Source organism: Heterocephalus glaber, unplaced genomic scaffold, assembly GCF_053883595.1.
Source record: "Heterocephalus glaber isolate CG9 unplaced genomic scaffold, H.glaber_assembly_v1.0 deba00001608, whole genome shotgun sequence".
In the NCBI taxonomy this organism is placed as follows: domain Eukaryota; kingdom Metazoa; phylum Chordata; class Mammalia; order Rodentia; family Bathyergidae; genus Heterocephalus; species Heterocephalus glaber.
Genome location: NW_028258379.1, coordinates 8,179,562 through 8,195,916, shown reverse-complemented (window position 1 = coordinate 8,195,916; position 16,355 = coordinate 8,179,562). Strand labels below are relative to the sequence as shown.

At 34.2% G+C, this 16,355-nt stretch overlaps 1 protein-coding gene across 8 annotated transcripts in view; it reads right to left on the bottom strand.

Annotated features, from left to right (window-relative positions):
- Positions 1 to 16,355, bottom strand: part of Pals1 (protein associated with LIN7 1, MAGUK p55 family member) — an 88,369-nt gene that overhangs the window by 35,347 nt on the left and 36,667 nt on the right. For 5 of the 8 annotated variants that reach the window (XM_021247516.2, XM_004837371.3, XM_021247511.2 and 2 more), the window contains 2 exons: positions 15,095 to 15,617; positions 5,329 to 5,537 (listed from right to left, as the gene is read on the bottom strand). In XM_021247516.2, coding sequence (XP_021103175.2) covers positions 5,329 to 5,537; positions 15,095 to 15,461 — 576 coding nt within the window. In that variant the 5' untranslated portion in view covers positions 15,462 to 15,617. The remainder of the gene's footprint in view (positions 1 to 5,328; positions 5,538 to 15,094; positions 15,618 to 16,355) is intronic. The other 3 variants (XM_004837372.3, XM_004837373.3, XM_013067627.3) reach the window with 1 other exon arrangement.

Sequence of the window (16,355 nt, the reverse complement as noted above, 5' to 3'; positions counted from 1 at the left end):
TATCAAAGATTAGAGAATAGACAGCTGAAGGGAAAAAAGTAAAGGAAGGACTTTTATTATACCTAGGGATAATCAACTTGGTATATATCCTTCCTATATTTTTATACTTCCTTTTACCAAAGTACTCATTGCATTTGTTAAAATCATACATTCTCTGTTCCTCTACAACTTTATATTTCATTACTTCTTCCTGTTCATTTCAGTGGTTACAACCTCCAGAAAAATGCTGAATACTAGCAGTGACAGTATGGATATTATTTTACTAAAGGATTAAATGGCCATTTGGTAAGATGCCATTGGTTTCTGGCATTATTTTTTGTCAAGTTAACAAAATGTGCTTGACTTTTTAAAAATTTTCATCTCCGTGGAAAAAGTACTATAAGTTTAAAAACTGCCTTTTCTGAACTGAACTGATTTCTCCTCCCATCTATTCAGGTGAGTTACTTTAAAATATTTACTGGCCAGGTGTGGTGCATGTGCCTGTAATCCCAGCACTTGGGAGGCTGAGGCAGGAGGATCACGGCAAGTTTGAGGCCAGCCTGGGCTAGCTACATAGTGAGCTCAAGACCAGCCTGAACTATACAGCAAGACCTTGTCTCAAAACACAAAACCAAACAAAATATTTACCCAAGTGTATCCATTGTAAGATAATTTAAAACTTATTAATATAATCTACTTGGCCTTCAGGATCGGGACTTCATCTTTTAAGATCATATCCTATCCTTAATTCACTGTTGAAGAAACAGGCCAGGCTTTCTCTGTCACTATCACCTTTGTGTCCTTTGATAATAGAATGTCTTTTCTTTTCTGGGTTCCTGTAAATTGCCAATAATCCTTTGAGACTCAGCAAATTAAATTTCCTTCTATATTTCTTCCTCCTTTCTATCATTCTCCTCCTCCTGACGACCCCCTCTCCCTGCCAAATTTACTTTCTCATACTGCCATTAGAAAGCTTCTCATCAGACTACAATATTCAACTTCTGCAAGTTGAGAGATTTCTGGGTCATTTACAGTTTCTATTATCTGACTGTTACAAACATTTGCTCTTAAGTCTTTGTGTTGATAATGTTTTCCTTTCTCTTGGGCCTAGGAATGAAATTGTTAGGCCATAGTATATGGGTACATCAGCTTTAACAGATATTGTCAAGCATTTTTTCTACAATTTATACACCACCAGCTTCCTACTGCTCCATAAGTTTACCAACATTTGCTATTGTTGCCAGTCTTTTTAATTTAAATTACAGTAATTCTAGTGTCTGTGCAGGGGTATCTCTTTTGTTTTAATTTGTATTTCTCTGTTAGTCTTTTTATGTTTTGGGGCTATTTAGATTTCCTTTTTTATTTTTTATTTCTTTTGGTACCGGGGATCAAACTCGGGTCCTTGCACTTGCAAGGCAGACGGCAGAACCACTGAGCTAAATCCCTGGCTCCTTGTTTAAACAGGGTCTGTCATCTGTCATTTTTTAAAACTGAATAGTTTCATTAATTTCCATGTTTCTAAAATATATATTCTAAATACAAGTTCTTGTCACATATATTTAAACACATATATACAGTACCTCAAAATCAAATAACCAAGTAACACTTCTTGGTGTGCTGGCTTGCATTTTATTTTCTTAAAGGTGTTCTTGGAAAAGCAAAAGTTCATTTAATGAATTCAAGTTCTCAGTCTTTTCTTTATAAAAGCACTTGTCAAGACTGAGTTTGTTTTTTTTTTCTTTTGGGTACCGGGATTGAACTTGGGACCTTGCGCTTGCAAGGCAGGCAGTGGCACCACTGAGCCAAACCCCTGGCCCTCAAAAGCATTTGTAATAATGGGAGGCTGAGGCAAGAGGATCAAGAGTTCGAGCCCAGCCTGAGCAACTTAACAACTCAGTGAAAACTTTTCTCAAAATAAAAAATAAAAAGGGGTGTAGCTAGGTGCAAAGGTCCTGGAGTACTGGGGAGAGGGAGAGAGAAGGAGAGGGAGAAGGGAGAGGGAGAAGGGAGAGGAAGGGAGAGGGAGGGAGAGGGAGGGAGAGGGAGGGAGAGGGAGGGAGAGGGGAGGGAGAGGGGAGGGAGAGGGAGGGAGGGGGAGGGAGAGGGAGGGAGGGGGAGGGAGAGAATACATGCACTTATAACAAAAAATTCTGTTTTGTGCTTATTAATATACTAAATCAACAAAGATTTAATCTGGATCTCACTATGTACAGTTTTAATAGGCTTTATATACTATGTAATACTTAATGTTTAATACTTTAAGCTATAAAAACAAAAAACATTCTGTTTCATTAAATTTCTTGAGATTTTTACTTAATTTCCATTAAAAGTAATACAAGTGAGCTGGGGATTTAGCTCAGTGGTTTCGCCACCTGCTGTGCAAGCGCAAGGACCCGAGTTCGATCCCTGGTACCAAAAAACAACCAAAAAAAAAAAAATACAAATGAAGTAAGTTCTTTTAAATACTATATATTAAAATTGCCAGAATTATGAATACTAAAAAGCAAAACATAGTCACATAAGCAACCTAGTTAATCATATGTCAGTCACAAAGTGTTACTTGGCTTTAATTTTCAGAAATATAAAACGGGAATTGGGTCAGGTGATTGCTAAGATTTTTTTTCCAATAAAATAAAGCAACAAGTCCATTGAAACTTTACAACTTTATTATCAGATTTAATACTACTCTTTGATGAGCTCCACGTGTGGTTTTCTCACAAGTGTAATATACTGAAAGGCAGGGCTACTTCACAGTCCTGACCTACACTGCTCCAGGGGGAAACCACTCTCTGCCGCATGTCACAGCCCTGACTAGGCGAGCAATTTTTTTTTTTTTTGGTTCTGAGGATGGAACTCGAGTCCTTGCACTTGCTTGCACAGCAGGTAGGTGAGTGATTCTGTAGTACTCATATTAAAACTCAGCCCAAGGTCAGTATCACCCCCACACACCCACCAGCACCGCCAAAGCAAGCTTTTCTCAATTGGAGCACTCATGAACACTTGCTTTTCTCATTCTCTCCTCCATTCATTGTTTTATTCAGCAAAACAAAGGCCCAGCAGCGAGCTAGAGACATCCTCCTCCAGCCAGCTTAGGGAAGGAATGATCACAATGATTTACTTTGTATTCCTTCCAATTCTTCACAATAAAAATTACACTATATTTATAAATAAGAGCAAAGTAACATTGATCTGTAAAATATCTGTTAAAAAAGTAACTTACAGAAAAACCATTTAAACTGTGAGTTAATATTTTAAAATAAAAAGTATTGCATATAAGTGATAATTTTTAAATTAAAAAACTACAGTGGTAATTCTTTTGTTTTGTTTTTGCAGTGCTACAGATGGAACTCAGGACATGCATTATACCACTGCGCTACACCCACTGTTTGATAACTCTTTTAATAAAAATATTATATAGTTAATTTCAATAATAAAAGATGATCTCAAGAGTAGGTTTCAATCAGCTCTTTTTAAAGTCTGGTGGATGGAAATTTTCCAAATTTCCTGTCTAGGAATAAGTCCTTAGGTTGCTCTCTCCTGGGACCCAGGCAACATTAGATTTCCCTTATTACTTTTGCATGTAGGCTGTCTGCCATCTTAATCACCTTAATAAGGAAAATCTCTCCCTTTGGGACCACTCTGCTAATCTGAAAAGTATATCTTAACCTAATTTATAGGTCTATAGCTATAAGCCTACTTCCTTCTCATATTTGAATTCAATGGCATATAAGACCTGATTTAAAAAAATGGAGTTGTTTAAATTAAAAAATTTATTACAGTAAAAGATATTACCATTAATTTCCTTTAAAATACTTTCCCTCCCAGCCAGCTGTGGTGGTGCACATCTGTAATTCCAGTACTTGGGAAGCTGAGGCAGAAGGATCCCTGCACATTCAAGGTCAGCCTAGGCTACCTAGTAAGTTCAAGGCCAGCCTGAACTATATAGTGAGACTCTGTCTCAAAAAGCAAATAACAGGGGCTGGGGTGGTAGTTCAGTAGTGCTACACTTGCCAGACAAGCTCAAGGTCCTGAGTTCTCTGAGTTTGATTCCCCAGGATGGGATGGGAAGCAAATAACAAAAACAAAAACAAAAATACTCCCCCTCCCTTCAAACACATTTGTTTGATCATTCTTGCCATTTTCTGAAGCAGTTCTGAAAGTCTCTGTTTCTTCATTCTTGTCTTTAGTTGCACTGCTGCGGCTACCTTAATATCCTGAATTAATTCAAAATATTTACTTTTCATAGTCATTTTGACTTTGGGGAAGAGACAGAAGTTGCACTGTGCCATATCTGGTGAATAAGGTGGATGAGGACACACTGCAATGCTTTTATAAGTGTGCTTTTCTATTAGGTCCCACTTGGAAAGCAGTATTCAGTATATTTTTAATCGCACCTTGCAAAGACACGAATGAGAACTTCCAGAATTACTTCAGAAAGTAGCAAGAAAAATGGGATAAGAGTAAAGAGAAGAGGAGTTATTTTAAGAGGGATTAATGGCAATTTGTCTTTTAGTGTAATAACTTTTTAAACATGCACTATGTATTTTGATTACATCTCATACATTTACATGGTAGGCTTCCCAAACTACCACTTTTTATAATATCAAAATAACTTTAAATCTTATAGTGACAGAACGTCCATACCCCACAACAAGAAATGGTTTATTTACATGCTTTTGAAATCTTCTATTTAAACGATGTTTGCAAACACCTTAAGATAGCATGTTAACAAGAGAAACTCTCAATGTATATTAAAATTTAATAATTTGGGAATTCAGTTTTTATAACAGAAATACTTTAAAATACCCACAAGTAATAAATTTTAGGAGTTACAGTATATAATCCCCAATTATCAGTTATAATTTTATCCAACCAGTTATAATTGTTTTCCCACATCATTAGTCTTTTAAAGCTTACACATAATGCCTCTATGACACTTTACATGGCTAAACATAAATTACAGTAACCATTACACCAAGTTCAACATTAAAATTGCTTCTATTTTTGCTACCGTATTCATTTTTTAATTTATAATGTATAGTGCTTAAAATGAATAGAACCATACCAAAAGCATTTAAAAACTCTGCCCTCCAGTTACTGGAATCTGCTTGTTACTATCCAAACTTGTACTCCCATATATAAAAATAACTCTCTTCATGAAACAACTCTTGGGTCTAAGCACTAAATTTTTCAGGATATAAAGCAAAATTTTCCTATCACAATAAATTATTAACATGTGGTCAGTAGTAATTAAACAAGCCTTATAGTCACATCATTATTTCCCAATCATACTGCCTTACTATCACTAATAATTACTGTAGATGCTATCAAGATGTTCACAATACATACCTCTTGTGCAAGATCTTGGGCGTTGGAGATAATAGGAAAAGGAGGACTGGCCTTGTTCATGTGTACTGTGACAGCATTGTGTATCTTAAATGCATTCTGGAAATCTTTATTTTGTACAAGTTGTAAAAGCAGTGAAATATCTTCCTGGCTCTGAGAATCTACCAAAGTATGTTGGATATGTTTAAGTGAAGAAAATAAGTCTTCCACTTCTGGTAGGAGAAAGAAAAGAAATTCTAAAATTAATTGTTTTCAACATGTGTTTTAAGATGAAATTTCCTGAACTGGTAACAATGTACTATATTTTTGGGGAAAAAAAATCACTTCATATATTTTTGAATGTCAATCAATGTCACTTTGCTGATTTTTAAGTAAAACTCAAAAACCATCCAACAGAATAACTTATATTTTTAAAAAATGGTGTTAATTATAAAAGTAATATATAATTACTATAAAAATGATGGGAAGAATACAGAAAATAAACTTAAAACCACCAATAATCCCATCCCCTAAAAACAATTATTTTTCCTGAACATCTTGATGTATTTTCTTTTTGCACTTAACAGTACATTATAATTGTTTTCCCACATCACTAGTCTTTTTTTTTTTTTTTTTTTTTTCCGTACTGGGTATCAAACTCGGGTCCTTGTGCTTGCGAAGCAGGTGGCAGAACCATTGAACTAAATTCCCAGCACCATCACTAGTCTTTTAAAACTCACATATAATGCCTCTATGACACTTTACATGGCTAAACCATACATTACAATAACCATGACACAAAGTTCAACGTTTAAATTGCTTCTACTTTTGCTACTGTAAGTTAATATTTCAGCACGTAGTAATCGTTGCTGCATATAAATCTGTTTAAGATTCTGACATATTTAAAAGCCAAACAGATTTCTAGGGAGTTTACACTGATGTATATCCCACTAGCAATATTTTCACCAACGGGGCCAGGGATTTAGCTCAGTGGTGCCACTGCCTGCCTCGCAAGCGCAAGGTCCCAAGTTTGATCCCTGGTACCAAAAAACAAAAAGAAAAACAAAAAGCCCTATTGAGGCACTGACTAAAATTAAACTGTAAATGAGTCTGGGAAAAATACAGTGGATACTAACCGTTATATACATAGTTGCATGAAAAAAAACCTCTCATTACATCATTTTTGTTAGGTTTCTTTACATAAAGCCTACAGAAAAGCTATTGATTTGTTATTCTTTTATTGTGTATTCCATTATTTTAACAGCAGTTAAATTTTTAAATAGATTTTAAAAGACAATCAAAATAGCTTTAGTCTTCCTTATAAAAGATATATTTAGTCATCTTTATTCTAAAAAATATACCCACACACATGGTTATCAGTAATATAAAATTCAACAAAACTGAAAAGAAAATTAGAAAGTCAAAACTGCCATTAGGATGACCTAAGAAGCTGTTATCAAGAAGTAGATAAGATCTGAAGGACAGCTATAACTTAACCATAAGCTAATATGATAGCTACAAGAGTAGACAGAAAAAACATGGAATGCCAGAGTCTATCAAATTAGAAGAAGTCACCAGACAACCCCTAGAAGTATAAAGATTTCAACAGCTTTTTTTTTTTTTTTTTGCCGGGGATCGAACTCAGGACCTTGCACTTGCAAAGAATTCAATAGCTTTAGTTTCATTAGAAAGCCAGGCTTGGTGGTACATGCTTGTTATCCCAACGGACTACAGGAGCCTGAAGTAGGAGGACGGTTGCAGTTCAAGGCCAGCTGGCCTAAACCACAAGATGAGACCCTGTCTCAAAAAAGCCAAATTTATTGATCCCCGGTACCAAAAAAAAAAAAGCCAAATTTAAAAAAGTTTCATTACAACAAAACAGGCTACAACTTTATCAGCCTTACCTGAGCGGAGAAATTCCTACTAAAATTTTTAGTAATTTGTCAAAAAGATTCAGCCTGAATTCCAGAGAAATGAAATACCAGGAACTTCAGATGTAATCACTGACTAAAATTAATAAGCAATCTTAGTCCAGGAGGTAACTGTCTCCCTAGTGGGTCTCTTCATCTTCAGGGGGGCTGCAATTTTTCTAAGGCAAAAGAGTTTCTTCTAGCTACTACTAGTATTGTTTCATACCATGTAGTCCTTCAAGGTTTATAAAATTTATTCAATTTTTATTTTCACTAGTACAGGTTTGCAGTAAATAATGATTATATTCCTTGCAGGGAGTTGGTACATGTACATAACACATCTTAATTCTTTTTTCACCCAGCACAGATGATATTGTAAGCATGGTTTCCTAATCTAATGGTTTCCAATAAGTTCTTAAAATAAATTCCCAGGATAAGACTGACCAAATAAAAACATTTAAGACTTTGATACATATTAACAAACTGCTTTCCAGAATTGTATCAACTTATACTCCTACTAGCAATGATTGTGGGTGCCTATTTTCACAAACACATATCAAAGCATTATCAATTTTTAAATTTTTTTGTAACCTGGTAAGGCTGAATATATCTTTACAAGATATAGTCATCTATATTTCTTCTTTTAATTATTTTTTTCTACTAGATTGTTTTTTCCTTAATAACTGAACTACATTGATTAAAGGGATGTTCCTGCAGTCTTAAGGAGAACATACAGAATTTCATTTTTTATTATATCAGAACAAGAGCTTTTAATCAGTGGTCAGTTCCAAGTGGTTAACTTTAAAATTCTACAAAATAAGTGCTTCTTATGTTGATAGGAACTAAGGTAAGGAATACAATTTTCAGAGAAAAGTAAAACCTGGTTAATGTGTTTATATTGAGAAGGTCTAAAGCTACAAAGGCCATCTAGGACAGTTTAAAACTCAGAAGAAAAAAAATGTTAAGAACAAAGCTCAAGCTGGGCATGGTGGTGCACACCTGTAATCCCAGAGCTTGAGGCTGAGGGAAGAGGATCGCTGCAAGTTCAAAGCCAGACTGGGTTACTAGTGAGTTTAAGGCCAGCCTGAACTACATAGGGAGTCCCTGTCTCAAAAAATAAAACAAAACAAACAAACAAACAAACAAAAATTCTGGAAATCTGTTGCACTCAGGAAACCTGGAACCAAGATAAGATCCACAGGAATAGGAAGTCAACCAAAAGAATATAATTGATTCCCAAAGAGGCTGAGGAACTGGTATTGACATTCAAATAAATATAAGACTAAGTAATGAGTAGTGGGAGAACTTGAGAAGCATTACCAATCCTAGAAATACCAACAAATTTAAATTGGGAGTAAGGTTCAAATTTCTTAGGCATTAAGACCAATTTAAACTTGTTCCAAGTAAGCTATCATCCTTTAGAACTTTTATTCACCTCTATGAAGTCCTATTTATGTTTTTTGTTCTTTAAATAGTAACAACTATTTTCTGTGGTTTTTTTTTTTTTTTTTTTGGTACTGGTGATCAAACTCGGGTCCTTATCTGTTTGTTCTTAATTGATCTTCAGAAGAAACTGTTTAAAGTTCCCATCATCATCTCTACCATTTATCTCTAACATATAATACGACACTTAAAACTTAATTATTGTATGTACAGTAAAGAGAAGAAATAAAATCTTAAAAATATCAATTATATTGGTTTTGGGATATGATTAATCAGGTAAATACAAACATATATAGGTCTACAAACCTCCCACCACTGCCATGGCCTTTTCCTAAGAGTCTAAAATATAAAATAATGAAGAATTTGAAACAACTGACAGATAGCAACCACCAAGAATTACTGTATCTGAAAAGTCTTATCTTCCAATACTTAAGACCCTGGGGAGCTATATGGGAGAATTTTTTGATTAAAAAGGTAAAAATTAAAATTACCTAAGAAATCTCCATCTCTGGAGATGATTCAAAGCATCGGGGATAGCCATCTATTCTGAATTAGCTTTATTTTTACTTATTGCTCTAATTTACCCTACAAGAGAAGTTTTTTCTAGTGATCTACTCCAACATTAAGACTTTTTTCTTTAAATAAGGTGTAGTCTCCTTTTCCTTCCTTCTCCACCCGCAACAGTGTGTGCACCCACATCAAACCCATGGCCTGTCACTCACTACAGCCTAGCCCCTTTCCTTTTTTTAAATTTAAGAACACAAAGTTCAGATTGGAAACTCATGAAAGATCCTGAGCAGTAATTACTGGTTAACAAATTAAAAACAAGTATTAGGGCTGGTGGTTTTAGCTCAATGATACGGCACTTACCCAGTATGTGTAATGCCTCCTGGGTTCAGTTCCTAGCACAATAAAAATATCCCCCCACAAAAAAACCCCCCAAACACCTACAAGTATATGAGAATAGTTGAAAGACAACAGAGCAAAAATCTTACTCCCACATGTAATAAAACAAAGGAAAATTGTCTTGAAGTGACTGCTTAGAAACGGTTCATGACTTTTCCCTGGATAAAACTGAAAGATACTTGGTGAGGGGAAAAAAAAGTTTCAAATCTGGAGTCAGAATGCCTGAGTCTTAGTGGTGGCTTGATCACTTTTTTTTTTTCTTTTTTTGGTACTGAGGATCGAACTTGGGACCTTGCGCTTGCGAGGCAGGTGGCAGCACCACTGAGCTAAATCCCCAGCCCTAGTAGTTTGGTTTTTTCCTTTGGTATCACTTTTTAAAGATTGTATTATGTCACTGGATAACCCACCTCAAGTCTCTGAGACTTTCTATTAAATGAAGGGGTTTGACTAGATTAGTACTTCAGCATTCTTTGGCAACTCTTAAGAACATTTACTTTATTTCTTAACCCAATATACATATTCTTCTTCGAAACAAAAGATGTATACTTGTGCAATATATTAATATTTTCCATATTATTCTAGTTCATAAAAAATTACTGGTTGATACGAAGGGTAAAATTAAAGACAGTGGTGGCAAGCACAGAGAAACTGGAACTTTCACACATGGCTGGTGTAAATGTCAGGCAGTACAGCCACTGTGGAAAAGATTATGACAACTCTTTAATAAATTAAACACAGAATTACAGAAGACCTAGCACCTGTACTCGTAGGTATCTATTCAAAAGAACTACAAACAGGTATTCAAACAAAAGCTGTACACAAATGTTCCTCACATCAATCTTTACACCAAAAGAAGGAAACAACCTAAATGTTTCAACAGAAAATATGGGATAGCCACACAACGGGAGATCATCCAGCCATAAAAAGGAATAAAGCACTGATGCATGATACATGGATGAACCCCCAAAACATAATGCTAAGCGAAAAGAAGCTAGTCACAAAAGGGCACATACTACTTCATTAGATGATCTTTCTTGGATAGCCTATGGCTCTTATAAAAATCAGTTTTTAGGTCTGGGGCTGTAACTCAGTGGTAGAATACTTTCTTAGCATTTATGAGCCCTGGGTTCATTTCCCAAAACCACAAAATAAATAAATAAATACATTTTATTCGAGCCTACAATGTACCACTTGTTTGTACACATTTTTTTTTTTTAAATTTGGTTGTCCAGATAATCCTGAAACTGAGGCTCCGAAAAATCAAGTAACTTGGCTAAGGTCAATAGCAAATAAGTGGCAATAAAAAGTATTAGAGGGCCAGGGATTTGCTCAGTGGTTTCACTGCCTGCTGCACAAGTGCAAGGACCCAAGTTCAATCCCTGGTACCAAAAACAAACAAACAAACAAAAATACAGGGCCATGGGTTTAGCTCAGTGGTTCTGCTGCCTGCCTCGCAAGTGCAAGGACCCAAGTTCAATCCCTGGTACCAAAAAAATAAATAAATAAATAAAAAAGGTGAAAATTATTAGAACTCAGCTAAATGTGATACAATGTCAGAAACAGAACAATGTAGCAGTTAATTTTTTTAGTAGACATATGTATATTTAATAGCCATATTTTATATGACTACAAACATATTTTCAAATAATTTTTCAATCTATGCTTTAGGTTAGCTATAATTTTAGCAATGCGGCCAAATCAGAAAATTCTCAAATGGTCTAAACACTTTGAACACTAAACCTAGAACCAATAATTTAATCATTTCATTTACAAGAAGAAAAAAAGTCCTTGAAGGAATGACTAAGAAAGTTTGCTTGGAAATATCTATAGCAGTTAAGTTTATCACAGTCATACAAAATCCCGGTATATCCCACAGTTAAACAAAAGTCAGCAGCAGAAAGAAATTTTGGAGAGATGTCCTACTTTAAAATATTAATGCTCTTACGTAACAGTTTGCATATTCAGAGACATTTGGCAAAAAAAAAATAGATACTAATTATGACTGAAACATGTTATTATTAACATTATGAAAATGTTTCATTCTTTAGCATTATTCACCCTAGTTCCCTTCTCATGTCTTTTATTTTCCTTATATTCAAATATCTGGTGTATATAAGAAAGCCCCTAATCACAAATTGCAGGTCTCCCTATTAACCATAAAACAGTTCACACTATGAGTATGTGTGCCCTATCCTGATGTTTCTTCAAAGGTATAACAATCACATATTCATATATATGACAGATGGCAGTCTTCCCTGGCTTATTCCCTTTAAAAACTGACTACTATATTTGTATACATCCTTTGCCCCAAATTATTTATCTATGAACACAAAAACAAAAGCAATGAAATCTATATTCCAGAAATACCTGAAAATTGCCCTATTCTATCTCATCTCATTATAACCTGCATTGTTCTTTTCTCAGGATTTCTCTTACAAGGCAGTATTTGATTACGAAAGAGAACAAAGATAGTTTTATTTATAACAAAGCAAGGTTTAAAACTAATGCCAATTTTAAGGCAATCTCCTTAATATAATTTTTATAATTTATAATGCTACTATTAATTATTCATTTGAAATTAAATTCTCAAATCAATATTTTTAAACGATTCTAATGGCTTTTAAACAAAATTTAGTTTATCACTTGAGTATTTTCTATCAATTCCATCCCTGTACTTTTATTATTATACACTGCCACATTTACAAGTACTTTAATTTTTAAAAACTACCCAGATAAAGTATCTAATCTTTACAATGACATTTTAAATTCTGAAGAGTACTCTGTTTACTCACAGATAAATGATGTATTATTTGAAATCCAAAGGCTCCCTCTCAAAGAAGTAAATCAGTTGTCCTATCCTTCCCTCATTTAAAATAAGGTTGCTGTTTCTGGCTGTGCAAAAGGCTAAGAAGTTGTCTCCAGTCATGTGTGTATTAATCAAAATACTGGCAAGGAGACACATACAATTTTAAGGGAGTACTTCTGTTGCACTTTGATGTGTTAGCAGATTATGAACAGAAAAAAAGGTAAAAAGCTATTACCATTCATTTAAAATGAAAACTTACAAACTATATCTAAAAGCTGGGACTATGATTGACAATAATCTACAACTTGTGCTAGTTTTTTACATTTCCTATAATTAACAGGCATGTATACTGAGTATATTAACATTAAATCACTTATTTCTTAAAATATTAAATCTTCCATCCAAGAAAAGAATTACAAATACTTAGTAATGTATCTCAAATTACTTTAAAATATGTAAAACAGCCTTAAGTTCAAAGACCAAACCAAAGTATTTATGAGAACCACAAGGGATTAGAAAGTATAAGAAAATACAGCAGTCCCTTAAGAAAAGCAGAGTCTGGGGATATCACTCAGTGGTACAGCACTTGCCTAGTTAGTATGTGTGAAGCCCTGGGTTTCTATTCCCAGGAAAGAAAATAAAGGAAAGAAATGAAAATAAAGGAAGAAAAGGAAAAAAAAAAAAAAAAAAGCAAACAGCAACAGCAGCAGGGTGCTCCTGAGTGTCAGGAGGCTAAGGAGAGGACCACCTGAACTCAGTAGCTGGAGCCCAGCATAGTCAACATAGCAAGAACTCATCCCAAAAATTTAAAAAGGAAGAGAAAGAAACAGGAAAAAGAAAAAAAAAAAAATTACAGAAACAATCTTTTTTGTGCTTAGGGCCCCAAAATGACTAAAGCATTTCACCAAATGATTCTGGCTTAAGCTGTATGTTTCTTTGTTGTGATTATAAGATTATCTAAACATTTATGCCTGCTTTTAAGTAATGCAAATGGGCAAATAAAGTCAATCTTAAAGAAATTTAAAAACAGAAGACCTGATTCAAGTTGGATATATTATAACATAAACCTTCTCCAATAAAGAATATTTACAGAATATTTTACGGAGGGAGGGAAAAAGAAAGGAGTAGTAGGAATTCAAAGCTAGTAAGAGCCAACTGGGTGTGGAGTGTTTTTACTCTAATAAGATCTTTAAGAAAAAAGAACATAAAATTCCTTCATATATGTGACCTTAAAGTGTTATCTACTGCATAAAACACATCATAAAATGAAGATGATTCTACAGCATTTGAATTAGATGTACATTTCTGTATGTTCTCAGTATGTATCACTAGATAAAAAAATCTTCATATAAATGTACTAAAGAATATGTATGTGATCTTTTGCATGCACATTTGAAGTGTGGGTCCTGAATAAATGTATAAAAAGGAAAAGAAGCAGATGATATGATACGGTACAGTAGAAACTGCTCCAGACTTGGAATAAAGAGACTTTGTGAGAAACAAATGTACCATATATATAGTGTCTTGGGAAAATTAGAAAAAACCTCCTCACATCCAGCCTCAGTGAAGTGCAAGGCTGGATGTGAGTCTCCATTCAAACCCTCCGCTTTGTGCATATGTTTGTATGTATATGTATCAAATCCAGATCTGGCCAATTCAAACATGGCCCTACATAGCATTTACTAGCTTGGTGTTTTAAGCAAATGATTTAAGTGAGGTTCAACTTCTTTATCTCCCAAATGGATATTATAGTCCTAATTCATAGGATTATTATAAGTATTACTACAGAGACTAGTATTTGCTAAAGCACCCAGTACAGGGCTCAATAGATACTTAAATGAATAGCCAAATGATAACAATGACAACAAAAACTCTCAGCAAAAAGCGGAAATATCTCTTTTTTCACATCCAAAAAAAAGTAAATCACTTTGAAATAAAACATTTCACTTGAGTTAGTCTAGTTTTAAAGGTAGCATAATATATAAAGCAGCATCTCAAACTGACTTCTATATTCTTCAACACTTGTTCAGGGAGCACTACTAGTATGTGCCAGAAAGGCAGGCTGAAAAATTCAACGCTCAAATATTCTAAGTTTGGTTATATGCATTTGACATCAATCAATCTCATTAGATCCATAATGCCTATTAACATTATAAAGGATCAAAGAAGTCCTGTAGTGAGGAGGTATTTAATTTATTTACCACTGAAGTTATCAGGTCACAGCTCTCTTTCATATATAAATATACTTACAGGACTAGTTTAAATTTTTTTTCAGAGAACAGTTTGGATAGTGTATGGATTTTGAGCCATATTCTGTGTATGATTCCATATGAACAGCACCTGTTTATGTTACTGACAGTTATTAAAGATATAAAATAGATTTTAAGTTGTAGTTAATTTCACTACTTTACAAACTTTAGAGAAATTCAAATCTGAAAACTGCTTTTCAATATGTTGACATAAAAATCTGAGGCTGATATGAAGAATGAATCAAAACTTTAAATGTTAAGCCACATCCATAACTTTTTATACCTAAAAACATGTTGTAACATTTAAGTTATGCATCTTTGTTCTTTGTGGCTAAAGAATGATGGGTATAAGGCCTGTATAAGAAAAAAACCCAAATTACTATTATTTACATTCTTAAGCCTCTATTTCTTTCTCATACAGATATTAAAGCATACATAAAGCAGGAACATTTTATTATTCTGCTCTTTTTACTTACCTAATATTTTCACAGCATAATGTGGACTTTCTAAGACAATTCCTTCTTCTGTGTCAAATATGGGGTTATCTATTCCAGTCTTTGGGGGAATTTGGGCTAGTTTCTTAAGTCTCATGGAGGAATTAAGGTCAAGTTCTTGCTTTTTCCCTTCTTCTTGTCGCCTGCGTCTCATGTCCTCCTGTTGCTGTCGAATGCGCTCCAACTGTGCACTTCGTCGTACTGGCATCAGCCTGGTGCCCAAATCTCCTGGGCAGTCAACAGCCATCTCTCGGTGCTTCCGAGGTTCCTCTGGTGATGCAAGATCAACATTTTTTACTTCGCTGTCTGATTCCTCTGTAACATGCCCATTCATATAGGATGTTGTCATGGTTATCTATAAAAACCTGTACCACTTTTTATAAATCAATTTTTCGTATAATGCCAATTTTCTTGATTCTGTAGTATAAAATCCATGTTTACTTCAAAAAAAAAAAACCTTCTCACATCACATAATAATGCTATGAAAAATATCCATGAGGAAAATCTAAGGGGAAAGACGGGGGGAAAAAGTATAAGAATTACAACATAAAAGCAGACTTTACATAGCGCATTTCCAGTCTCCATACAATACAGAAAATATCTAATAAATATACAATAATATTTTTCTATGTAGATTAAACTCTTTTCATTTTATAGATAACCCTAAGGGAATCAAGATGTTTCCAAAAAAAGCTACCTCCCAAGAATTTGAAACATAATATTCAATTTTATAGCTAGGAAAAATAATACACGGGAAAGTTTAGCAAAGTGGAAAATAAAAAGTTTTGGCTGCTAATTTTGTAAAGAGTAAGTTACTTAAAGCTTAAATGGTGTTTAAATTTCTTTTTTTTTAAGTTTTTTTTTGGTACCAGGGATTGAACTCGGGTCCTTGTGCTTGAGCAGCAGGTGGTGAAACCACTTAGCTAAATCCCCAGCCTTTTAAATTATCTTTTTAAAGTTGCCTCAACACAATACTTCACGTTCAACTAATATACATGGGATTAACAAATTAACTGCTAAAAAGTAATTAATGAATTTGACATATAGTGAGCCAGGTTGGTAGCTCACTCAAAACATAGGTAGTAAGTCTGCGAAAATTAACTCATGGGGAGGGGTCTGAGAGAAAGAAGATACCTACAGAAGAAACAAATTAGCAGCAAAGGCATCTATATTGAGTGAGAAAAGGGCCAAGTAAGTTATCAGTCTTTAAACTTTATTACATTTATTTTAAAATTATGGTAAT